The sequence below is a fragment of the Cottoperca gobio genome, unplaced genomic scaffold (genome assembly GCF_900634415.1).
Source record: "Cottoperca gobio unplaced genomic scaffold, fCotGob3.1 fCotGob3_309arrow_ctg1, whole genome shotgun sequence".
NCBI classification, from domain to species: Eukaryota; Metazoa; Chordata; class Actinopteri; order Perciformes; family Bovichtidae; genus Cottoperca; species Cottoperca gobio.
Genome location: NW_021166919.1, coordinates 36,750 through 49,249, shown reverse-complemented (window position 1 = coordinate 49,249; position 12,500 = coordinate 36,750). Strand labels below are relative to the sequence as shown.

Sequence of the window (12,500 nt, the reverse complement as noted above, 5' to 3'; positions counted from 1 at the left end):
TCCCTCTCCTCCTCTCGCTCTCTCTCTCCTCCTCTCTCGTCCCTCCCACTCTCTCTCTCCTTCCCTCTCCCTCTCGCTGTCCTCCTCCTCTCCCTCTCCCTCTCCTCTCTCCCTCCCTCTCCCTCTCCTCCTCCTCTCTCCCTCTCCTCCTCCTCTCTCCTCCTCTCTCGCTCTCCTACTCCTCTCTCCCCCTCTCCCTCCCTCTCCTTTTCCTCTCTCCCTCCCCCATCCATCACATTAAACAGGACAGTAACCACCTCCTCTCTGTGTGTCCTCGCTCAGCCTGTCTCTCACGTGATTGGCTCTGTGATTTAAGAGCGCTGCATTCTCATTCGTCAGCGGCCTAACCTCTGCAAGCATGTGACACACACACACACAGTGGTACCTTCAGTGTCTATAACTCAGAAGAGGAGCAGTGGCAGGTCAATAGTAGATAACAGAAGCAGCAGCAGCTTTTCTCTCTCGTGCTGCCTTCAGGTACAAACAGTCACTGAGAAGCTGCATTCATAATTCAATACTTTACACTTTATAACTTTCTGTCCAACAACCAGTTGAAAATCACACCTCTACTTTAAGGGTAACGTCGGTATCTTTCAGACTGGACAGCAGAGAGACTGAGAGAGAGCGCTGCAGTGTGATCTTTCATCTCTACATTACGGGAAGCAGGTACAGAGAAATAAAACTTCTCTAAGGTTTTACATGTCAGGGCTGAATATTCAGCTGATTCACACGATGTGGACATTTCAGAGCGAGACTTCGCGTTGAGCGAGACAAACAGAGCGGATCAAGGTAAAGAAACAGGTTTTATTTCTCTGTAGTTCCATAACGCCGTCTGACATTTATAATAACAGTCTGAGCCGTCAGTGCAGAAACACTGGACGAACGCTGATGAAGGATTACGCTGCAGCGCTCTCGCTCAATACTGGACCAACTTAAAAAAGTTCCCCATTTGTCACGTAGACACACAAACATGTGAAAACAGGGTTGAAAAACACTGCAGTTTCCCTTTACATCGTCTATAATGTGTATTATATCATAATAATGTAGAAACAGACAGACAGGCAGGCAGATAGACAGACAGGTACCTGCAGGGATCCAGGGGTTGCTCGCCGGTCGGTCTCGGGTGTCTCCTTGTTCCCAGTCGAAGTCGTCCTCTTTGGACTGGACCAGAGCACAGTCTGTACCAGACAGACAGGCTGAAAGAGAGACAGGCAGACAGACAGGTGGTCAGTCCTCAGAGTCAGACAGACAGGACGTACTTATGTTATCTCTGACGGCAGCTGATCTCCATCAGACTCAGATTCACACTTTTAAAACTGATTTATTGTCACGCTGACGTATAAAAAAGTGACGGACGTTTACAACGTTTTTTGCGACTACAACGGATTTAAGGTACGGCGCCAGCGTCTCCGCCACATCGCCGGAAACATCACAAGACATTGCTAAACAGCCGTATTTTGGAAATACTGACCACATGTTGGGAATCTAAATGTTTACTTTCTCATCCCAAAACATATTTAAACATATTTAATAAAGTGACTTTCTGGGGGTAAATGTGACGGTTCATAGTTCTGACGAAGCTTTAGAGCAGGGGTTTGGCCCGCCAGAGGGTCCAATCCGGCCCGCGGGAAGATTTTGCAAAGTGTAAAGATTACAGAGAAGACATTAACTGCAATTTTTCAATGAAAGTAACTGTTATTTCAAATGTGTCCACTGGGGGTCGCACACAACACTGTCAAGCAAGCAGACTGTCGATGCTGGAGCTGCCGGTGAAGAACTTCTGGAGCTGGCGGGTTCTGTCAACGTTACACTCTGTGGCACCGTCATTACACAAAATGTCTTTGTCAAAAATGGAGAAAAGTGGACACGGAATGAAGAGTTTTCCAAGACAAATGGACCGTTTCCTATTTATTCACAGAGGTGAGTGGGAAAGCTGTGTGCTCGGTGTGTTTGCGGCAGGTTTCAGTGCTCAAAGAATATAATATTCGGCGCCACTATGAGACTCATCATGGCGAAAAATACAACAGCTTGCAAGGACAACTGAGAAGAGAGAAGATACATGAATTGTTAGCGGGTCTGAAGAAGCAGCAGTCTGTTGTTACCCGTAGACGAGGTATCAGCGATGCAGCAGTGAAAGCTAGCTACCTTATTGCTAGCGAAATAGCATTAGCATCAAAGCCAGACTGTGAGGGTGAGTTTGTGAAAACATGCATGCTGAAGGCTGCAGGACTCGTGTGCCCTGAGAAGCGACAGGCTTTTGCCAACATTAGCCTGACGAGAAACACTGAGGCAGATAGGACTTCAGATGTTTCTGCAGAGTTAAACAGCCAGATGAGAGCACGGACATTTCGGATGTTGCTCAACCGGCCACATTCATTCGTGCTGTTGATGAGACTTTGACCGTCACCGAGGAGTTCCTTGAGTTGGTGCTATGACGGACACCACAACAGCAAATGACATTTTCAACGCTCTCGTTGGAGCGCTGGACCGGGTCGGAGTGGACTGGGCCCGTGCTGTTAGCGTGGCTACAGATGGCGCGCCATCAATGATCGGGGAAGAAGCAGGTGTTGTGACTCATGTCAGAAAGTACAGGCTGCAAATGGAGGACATGGTTTTTGGACATTTCACTGTATTTTGCACCAGGAAGCATTGTGTTGCAAGTCGTTAAAAATGGATCACGTCATGGCAGTGGTTTTCCGAACTGTTCATTTCACCCGAGCCAGAGGTCTGAGTCACCGTCAGTGTGACTGCCTCCTCAGTGATGAAGACGTGACCTATAGCCTGCCATACTACACTTATTGCAAATGCTGCTTCAGACACTTTTGCACCATGAACAATATATTTCTGTGAAAATGAACTTACTTTGGAAATATTTTAAGACATTGAACATTGTGACATAATGTCAGTCAGCAGCTTCAGTACAATTTACAAGGCAGGCGGATAACTTAACCTTCTTCCTTAATAGTTCCCACTTTAGTTTGTGTGCTGTCAGTTCAGGTGATCAGGATTACTACACAGATGTAGAAATTAATGTACATTTAAAAATAATTTCTATAGCTTGACGAGTTGTTTTGATCATAAAGTAAAATACTATATTGTTCCAGATACCTGTGACTGAATGTGTTGTGCCTTTGTAGACACACTGATGTGTATGTTGTACACATGTGTAGATGATAAACTGAGGCTTAACATTGTTGAATTTGCACTTATTTTTCTTAAGAATGTTCAGGTTGTTCATAATGTTTTGTAAAAATATAGTTAATTAAATGTGAATATTTTCAGAATGTACTTTTTTGTACTAAAACAAAGGGGAACATTTGGAGTTGTGGTTATTTACAGGTTATCATGGTATGTTACTGGTCCGGCCCACTTGAGATCACATTGGGCTGCATGTGGCCCCTGAACTAAAATGAGTTTGACCCCCCTGCTTTAGAGGCTGAAACGAGTTTAGTTCCATTTTGAGGTGAGAATCTGCAGATTAGTTCCACGCCTGATATGTTCGGATACCAGAAGAATAAATGTTGTGTTTTAGAATCACAGAAAGGTCAGAGGTCAGAGGTCATTGTGATTCGTATTATTATTATTATTTTAAACTGCTTCATGATCTCTGACCTTCATTTTGCATTTTCTTGTAAACATATAATGTTCCTCAGAGTGAGACAGTTCCAGTTCATTAAGATCTCCCAGCATCCTCCCTGCTGGTTACACACACACACACACACACACACACACACACACACACACACACACACACACACACACACACACACACTCCTCCTGAGACTCAAAGACGTCTAAATCCCTCCACACACACAATGAGGCTGCATGTGTGTGTGTGTAAATATATTTTATGACATCGAGGGCTTCAACGCCTCTTCAGTGTAATGACTCTGTGTGTGTGCGTGTGTGCGTGTGCGTGTGTGTGTGTGTGTGTGTGTAGCTGTCATCTCAAAGCGTTGACATTAAATAGCTGGAAGGCTCATTTTCTTTCTTTGTAACAGAAGGCACATTAAACACACACACACACACTCCCCGAGGACAGTGTTAGCTCGTCAACAGATATGAGACACAATCTGTTTAATCTGCTTCTATGAATTTGCATCTATATAACAAACTGAATACACACACACACACACACACACACACACTCTCAAAGGAAAACACACAGAAAAGCAATCTCAGCCTCTCGATCGCCCGTCACTGACTGTAGAGAGATGTGTGTGTTGCAGATACTCAAATTAATTTATTTAACATTTAGGTATGTACGGTCTGGCATTTTTGTATCGCAATTTGACCCTCTTGGTTGTTATTATATTATATTATAGTAGGAAAATGCAGGTTTAAGATATCAAGACATTCTTCAACATTCAAAACATCTGCAGCCAGATGTGCTCCAAGTAATTTAGTCACTTTAAATGCATCCAGAGACCAGCTGCAAGTATTACTACTGTGTTTATCAGACAGACAGGCAGACAGACAGGCAGACAGACAGACAGGCAGGCAGAGAGGCAGACAGACAGACAGTTTCAGAGGGGCAGATTCTTGTCGGGCGTTCTTTGCCTCGACAGGAAATGAGAGATACACACACGTTTCCACCTACAGTCACACACACACACACACACACACACACACACACAGAGTGATGACAGGGAACAGAAAACACCCCCCGAGGACAGTGTGTGTGTGTGTGTGTGTGTGTCTGTGTGTCTGTGTGTGTGTGTGTGTGTGTCTGTGTGTGTGTGTGTGTGTCTGTGTGTGTGTGTGTGTGTGTGTGTGTGTGTGTGTGTGTGTGTGTGTGTGTGTGTGTGTGTGTCTGTGTGTGTGTGTGTCTGTGTGTGTGTCTGTGTTTGTGTGTGTGTGTGTCTGTGTCTGTGTGTGTGTGTCTGTGTGTGTGTCTGTCTGTGTGTGTGTGTGTGTGTGTGTGTGTCTGTGTCTGTGTGTGTGTGTGTGTGTCTGTGTCTGTGTGTGTGTCTGTGTGTGTGTGTGTGTGTGTGTGTGTGTGTAGCAGTAATTAATCATAATGTGCAGTTATTGATCGTCTGCCCTCTTTATTCTCCAGTCGCCTGATCAATAACTACTAAAAGTACTAAAAGTTAGGGTCCTGTTAACCCTTAACAGCCTGCAGCGGAGATATTACATGAATACAGTGCATATATATATATATATATATATATATATAAATAAATATATAGATTCTGTATATAGACGTATGTCATATAGCATTCTTTAATGACCGAACTATCAAATGTAAACAATGACACAACAACAAGAACCTTGGTTCAGACTTTCAGGAGAGAAAAGGCCGTTAATAAATAAAGTAGGAAGTGTCGAGAAACTGGAAGCAGAAATGACAAACAAAGATCTAAAAAGACACTGTCTCTGTCTCTCTGAGTCTCTGTCTCTCTGAGTCTCTGTCTCTCTGAGTCTCTGTCTCTCTGAGTCTCTGTCTCTCTGAGTCTCTGTCTCTCTGAGTTTCTGTCTCTCTGAGTCTCTCTTGGTCTCTGAGTCTCTGTCTCTCTGTCTCTTTGAGTCTCTCTTAGTCTCTGTCTCTCTGAGTCTCTCTCTGAGTCTCTGTCTCTCTGAGTCTCTGTCTCTGTCTTTGTCTCTCTGTTTCTCTGAGTCTCTGTTTCTCTGAGTCTCTGTCTCTCTGGGTCTCTGTCTCTCTGGGTCTCTGTCTCTCTGGGTCTCTGTCTCTCTGTCTCTGAGTCTCTGTCTCTCTGAGTCTCTGTCTCTCTGAGTCTCTGTCTCTCTGAGTCTCTGTCTCTCTGAGTCTCTGTCTCTCTGAGTCTCTGTCTCTCTGAGTCTCTGTCTCTCTGAGCTCTGTCTCTCTGAGTTTCTCTCTGAGTCTCTCTTGGTCTCTGAGTCTCTGTCCTCTCTGTCTCTTTGAGTCTCTCTTAGTCTCTGTCTCTCTGAGTCTCTCTCTGAGTCTCTGTCTCTTCTGAGTCTCTGTCTCTGTCTTTGTCTCTCTGTTTCTCTGAGTCTCTGTTTCTCTGAGTCTCTGTCTCTCTGAGTCTCTGTCTCTCTGGGTTGCTCGGGTCCTCTGTCTCTGGGTCTCTGTCTCTCTGTCTCTCTGAGTCTCTCTGGGTCTCTGAGTCTCTATCTCGCTGTCTCTTTGAGTCTCTCTTAGTCTCTGTCGCTCTGAGTCTCTCTTGAGTCTCTCTCTGAGTCTCTGTCTCTCTGAGTCTCTGTCCTCTCTGAGTCTCTCTGAGTCCTCTGTCTCTCTGAGTCTCTGTCTCTGAGTCTCTCTCTGTCTGTCTCTCTGAGTCTCTGTTCTCTCTGAAGTCTCTGTCTCTCTGAGTCTCTTTCTGTCTGTCTCTCTGAGTCTCTGTCTCATCTGAGTTCTATCTCTCTGAGTCCTCTCTGTCTCTCTGAGTACTCTCTGTCTGTCCTCTCTGAGTCTCTGTCTCATCTCTGAGTCCCTGTCTCTCTCTCTAGTCTGTCTTCTCGTGCTCGTGTCTCTCCGTTCTCTGTCTCTCTGCGTTTGTCTCTCTGCCAGTCTGTCTCTCTGTCTCTGTCTCTCTGTCTGCTGTCTTCTCTAGTATTCTCTCTCTGTCAGTCTGCTCTGTCTCTGTCTTACTCTGTCTCTCTGAATCTCTGCTTCTGTCTGTCTCTCTGGTCCCGTCTGATCTCTCTCTTGTCTGTCTCTCTGTTCTGCTGAGTCTCCTTCGATCTTCTTTGTCTGTCTCTGTAATTATCTGTCTCTCTGTCGTCTGCTCGTAGTGCTCCTGTGTCTCGGTCTGCTCTGATTGTCAATCTGATCTTCTGCTCTGTCTCTTCTACTGTCTGACCTGTCTGTCTTCTGTATCTCTATTCTTCTGAGTCTCTCTGAGTTCTCGAGCTCTCTGAATCTCTCTGTGCTCTATGAGTCTCTGTCTCTCTGAGAGGAGCTCTGGTCATGTCCTCTGAGAACTCTGAATCTCTCTCTGTCTGTCTCTCTGAGTCTCTCTGAGTCTCTGTCTCTCTGAGTCTCTCTCTGTTGTCTCTCTGAGTCTCTGAGGTGGTGAAGTGTCTCCATTAGACTCCGCAGAGATCTGATAACATTTAGCTGATCTGCTGGTGGCCGGATTAGACCTCTGCTGCTGCCAATCCCTATTTCACTGTAATCTATTAACAACCAGCCAATCACACACACACACACACAGTTGGCTGAGCGCCTGGGTGGAGCTGCACTCGTCTCTTCTTCTTGCTCTCTGAAGTACGTGAGGCTGAATGAAACCATCTGGTCCTGATTATGAAAATCACTCGTCTCTCTTCTTCTGTGGTTTTCTCTGTAATACTTGTTCTGCCTCCTCCTTCCTGTCTCTCTGAAGCTGAACTCTGTGAGCGCCGTGTTAAATCACCAAACCTTTACAGACTTTAACGTTCGCGGATCAGATGAGTGTTAACACTGCCAATTACAATAAAGTTTATTCAAACAACACGACAAAGCGTACCTATGTGTAGTTCTACTGTGAACAGAAAGTACAATATGCATTCATATTTAAATATTACTATTTTAATATCACTGCTGTAGTACTTTGTTCATATTTTACTTGCTTTTCTGTTTTTTTGTCTTGTTTAAAAAAATGTTATAGTTTATTATTATTGGTCTGCAGTAATGTTTAAATACTAATATTTGAATATTACTGCAGTAGCATAAAAATAAAAAATGTCTTGTTTTAATCAACCAACAGTCCAAAACCAAATATATTCAGTTTAGTATCATGTCGGACAAAAGCATCAAAGCTTCACATTTGAGAAGCTTTTTGACATTTTCCTGGATTCATCCATACCTTCTCTTTTTCTTTCCAACACAACATCATTTCTGTCAAATGTTGTATTTGTACTATGTTGTTTATCCTGTACACACGACATCTATTGCACGTCTGTCCGTCCTGGGAGAGGGATCCCTCCTCAGTCTCTCCCTGAGGTTTCTTCCATTTTTCCCCCTTTAATTATGGGGTTTCTTTTAGGAAGTTTTTCCTTGTGCGATGCGAGGGTCTGAGGACAGAGGGTCTAAGGACAGAGGGTCTGAGGACAGAGAGTCTAAGGACAGAGGGTCCAAGGACAGAGGGTCTAAGGACAGAGGGTCTAAGGACAGAGGGTCTAAGGACAGAGGGTCTAAGGACAGAGGGTGTCGTAACCTGTACAGTCTGTAAACACTGAGACAAATGTATACTTTGTGATATTGGGCTATACAAATAAATTTGATTTGATTTGATTTGAAGCTTTTTTATTTAATTAAGACAATGAATTGTATGACTTTTCTGTCATCGATTATGAACCAGGGATGTCACAATACCAGAACTTTCCAGAATAACTCCATGTACTCCAACATCATGGTTTCTGTCTCATAATCCAGATAAATCATAATTTATCTGGATTTATTCAAATTTCTCACCAAAAACTAAATTACATCATGATAACGTTATAATTTGCCTTCAACTAAGTAATTTTTACTAAACAGAGTAACTCAACAGAACCTTAGGCTGCTAATAGCTAACGGCTAACGTTAGCTAGTGGCTAAACGAGTACCGTCATGTTTTCAGAATTTAGGCATCGACAGGATACCGAAGGGTTAATAATTAATAAAGCATTAATCTTATTAATGGATTAATGGTCTCTCTCCATCTCTGTCTCCCCTCTCTCTCTCTCCCTTTCTCTCTCCTCTCTCCCCCATCTCTCTCCCCCCTCTCTCCCCATCTCTCTCTTCCTTCTCTGTCCCATCTCTCTCTCCATGTCTCCCATCTCTCTCTCTCCCTTCTCTCCCATCTCTCTCTCCCTTCTCTGTCCCATCTGTCCCCCCTCTCTCTCCCTTATCTCTCCCATCTCTCCCCCTCTCTCTGTCCCAGCTGTCCCATCTCTCCACCACTCGTCTCTTCCTTCTGATTCTCCTCTCTCTCCCCCCTCTCTTTCCCCATCGCTCGCTTCCTTCTCGTCCCATCCCTCTCTCTCCATGTCTCCCATCTCTCTCTCTCCCTCTCTCCCATTCTCTCCCCCCTCTCTCTTTCCTCTTTCTCCCATGCTCTCTCCCCCCTCTCTCCCCATCTCGTCCATCTCTCCACCATCTCTAGTTCCTTCTTTTCTCCCATCTCTCTCCACCAGCTCTTCTCTTATCTCTCCCCCCCTCTCTTTCCCATCTCCCCATCTGCTCCACCCTCGCTTTTTCTTCCCTTCTTTATCTCCCCATCTACTCTACCCCTCTCTTCCCATCGCTCCCATCTCTCACCCTCTCCTCTCCTTCTTTCTCCCATACCTCTCTCCCCCCTCTCTTTCACTCCCCATCTCTCCCATCGTTCTCCACCCTCTCTCTTCCTTCTTTCTCCCCATCTCTCTCTCTCTCCTCCTCCCCCCCTCTCTCCCCATCTCTCCCTCCTCCCCCCTCTCCTCTTCTTCCTTCTTTCTCCCATCGCTCCTCCTCCTCTCTCCCCCCTCTCTTTCCCCATCTCTCCCATCTGTCTCCACCCTCTCTCTTCCTTCTTTCTCCCCATCTCTCTCTCCTCTTCCCCCCTTCTCTCTCTCCCTCTCCATCACCCCCTCCTCCTTCCTTCCTCTCTCTCCCCCCTCTCTTCCCCTTCTCTCTCCCATCTCCCCCTCTCTCTTCCTTCTTTCTCCCCATCTCTCTCCCCCTTCTCTCTCCCATCTCTCCCCTCTCTTCCTTCTTTGGGCATCTCTCCCCCATCTCTCCCCCCCCTCCTCACTCCCCTCCCCCCTTTCTCCCCCCTCTCTCTTCCTTCTTTCTGCCCATCTCTCCCCCTTCCCTCCTCTCTCTCCCATCTCTCCCCATCTCCTCCTTCTCTCATCTCCTTCTTTCTCCCCATCTCTCTCCCCCTCTCTCTCCTCTCTCCCATCTCTCCCCAGCTCCCCGCTCTCTTCCTTCTTTCTCCACATGCTCTCGCCCCATCTCTCTCCCCCCTCTCTCCCCTTCTCTCTCCCATCTCTCCCCATCTCCCCACTCTCTCTTCCGCTCTCTCCCATCTCGCCCCCGCTCCCCCCTCTCTCCTTTCCTTCTTTCCTCCCCATCTCTCTCCCCCTTCTCTCTCACCATCTCCCCTCTCTCTTCCTTCTTTCTCCCCCCCTCTCTCCCCACCTCTCAACTCCCTCCCCCCCTTTCTCCCCCTCTCTCTTCCTTTCGCCCCATCCTCAATCTCTCCCCCCCTCTCACTCCCCCGCGTTCTCCACCCTCTCTTTTCCTTCTTTCTCCCCATCTCCTCATTCCACCCTCTCTCCACCCTCTTTCTCCCCCCCCCTCTCTTCTCTTCTCTCTTCCCTCCCCCCTCAGACAGACTCCTGTTGTTCAGTATACGCAGCGCTGAGCGCCCAGGAGAATGTTAACTAGCTGCACTAACACACTGACAACAGGAAGTGAAGAACATGATGCAGATGAAGGAGAAGTTAGACACTAAGGAACCTGGAGAAGAGCAACAAGTGGGACAAAAAGCATCTATGATGCACTACAGACCAGGAGGGCTGAGGGGCCGGACATCCCCTGAGCTTTTATTGTCGGGGGGTAAACTGACCAACCCGACGTCTCTCCGCCTGTATGACCATCTTCTCTTTTCTTCATTTCAGTTTCTTGGGCAGCTCTTGTGATGTACACTCCCCATATAACACATATTCTAATCAAAACACAGGATAAGAAATCCCCCAGAAAGAATAAATTGTAATTTACCAACAGCAACTAACCTGTTGGATTAAGTGAAGAAACAATAACATGACACTCAGTATCACCTTGTGATATTTGTGTTCCGGCGAAACAGCGCCCCCTCAGCACATCAGTACGCCTTCAGGAAGAGAGCGGTACTGCATCAGAGAGATTCAACTCAAAATGATAATAAACTCAGAAGAAGTCGATGAAAGAAGCAGTGAGCGGCGAGCGGATATTTCAAAAGATAATATCACTTTTCTGTTCGACACTGTTCTGCAGAAAGACAATATTTGTCTGAAGGCAGTTGGGCGTGTACTGGAGAGGCGTTTCAGCAAAATCTGGACTCACTGTTCATAGATTAGCCTTTCAAGAACACCAAAAAGCTACTCAGTCACTCAGAAACGCACGGACACAGTTCTACTCCAATATCAATAAAAACCCTGGAAATTCCAAGCAGTTGTTCTCCACCATAAGTCATCTCCTCAGGCCACAAACTCTCTCACACACCGATACCACAGAAGAGCAGTGCAATAGCTTTATTACTTTCTTCAAAACTAAAGTCGACACCGTCCGCTCTTTTCTCTCCAGCTCCTCCGCTCAGTCTGTCCCTGCTGTCAACCCACAGCCTGGGATTTTCCCGCCTCTTCGTGTCTTCTTGGAGATCTCTCAGCAAGAGGTTGAGGACGTCATCTGCAGGATGAAACCTTCCACCTGCGCACTGGACCCTTTTCCCACAACCCTGGTAAAAATCCAACATTTGTGCTCTAAGCCCCCTGATCACCAAAGTCATTAACCTCTAGCTCCAGACTGGTCATGTCTCATCTTTTCTAAAAACTGCCGTCATCAGACCTCTTCTCAAAAAACCCCCCTTAGACCCGGATGTCCTCACCATCTACAGGCCCATCTCCAACCTGCCATTTTTATCAAAGGTATTGGAAAAAGTAGTTGCAGCCCAGCTTCAGGACCATCTCAAAGCCAACTACCTCTTTGAGAAATTCCAGTCCGGTTTCCGTTCCGCCCACAGCACCGAAACAGCTCTGGTCAGGGTCACAAACGACCTGCTGATGGCGGCTGACGCTGGCTCCCCATCTCTCCTCAACCTCCTGGATCTGACTGCAGCGTTCGACACGGTCGACCATCAGATCCTCCTTCAGCGCCTCCACTACACCATCGGACTCTCTGACTCCGCCCTGAGCTGGTTCCGGTCCTACCTCTCTGGAAGAACAGAGTATGTATCCTTGGGAGGTGCAAGTTCGCAGATACACCCAGTAACCTGTGGTGTCCCTCAAGGGTCAGTTCTTGGCCCCATTCTGTTCACCGTCTATACTCTGCCCCTTGGCCGTGTCATCAGCCAGCATGGAATACCATTCCATTGCTACGCTGATGACACACAGCTATATATAAAAACCGACCCGATGCCACATGCAGCCCCACTGTCGACATCTTCATCATCATCGTCATCATCATCATCATTGAACACCTGCCTTGAGGAGAAAAGGCTTCGATGAAAGACAATTTCCGTCAATTAAATATCTCAAAAACAGAGGCTATTTTAGTTGGCACACCACATCAGGTCCAGTCCTCCCCCATAACCCACATCACTTTTTCTGGTCAAGACATCCCCCTATCACCATCAGTCACCAACCTGGGTGTAAGATTTGACTCTCATCTGACCTTTGACACCCACATCAAACATCTGTGCAAGACCTCCTTCTACCACCTCAGGAACATTGCAGAGCTCCGCCCCACACTCTCCCTGTCAGATGCTGAACAACTCGTCCACGCCTTTGTCTCCTCAAGGTTGGACTACTGCATCGCTCTCCTCATCAGGACTCCAAGCGGGAGCCTTCAGAAGCTCCAATACATCCAGAAC

At 46.6% G+C, this 12,500-nt stretch overlaps 1 protein-coding gene across 7 annotated transcripts in view; it reads right to left on the bottom strand.

The window, feature by feature from the left end:
* LOC115005460 (receptor-type tyrosine-protein phosphatase mu-like) overlaps nt 1-12,500 on the bottom strand; it is a 134,748-nt gene that overhangs the window by 109,030 nt on the left and 13,218 nt on the right. For all 7 annotated transcript variants that reach the window (XM_029427281.1, XM_029427282.1, XM_029427283.1 and 4 more), the window contains exon 2: nt 1,086-1,196. In XM_029427281.1, coding sequence (XP_029283141.1) covers nt 1,086-1,196 — 111 coding nt within the window. The remainder of the gene's footprint in view (nt 1-1,085; nt 1,197-12,500) is intronic.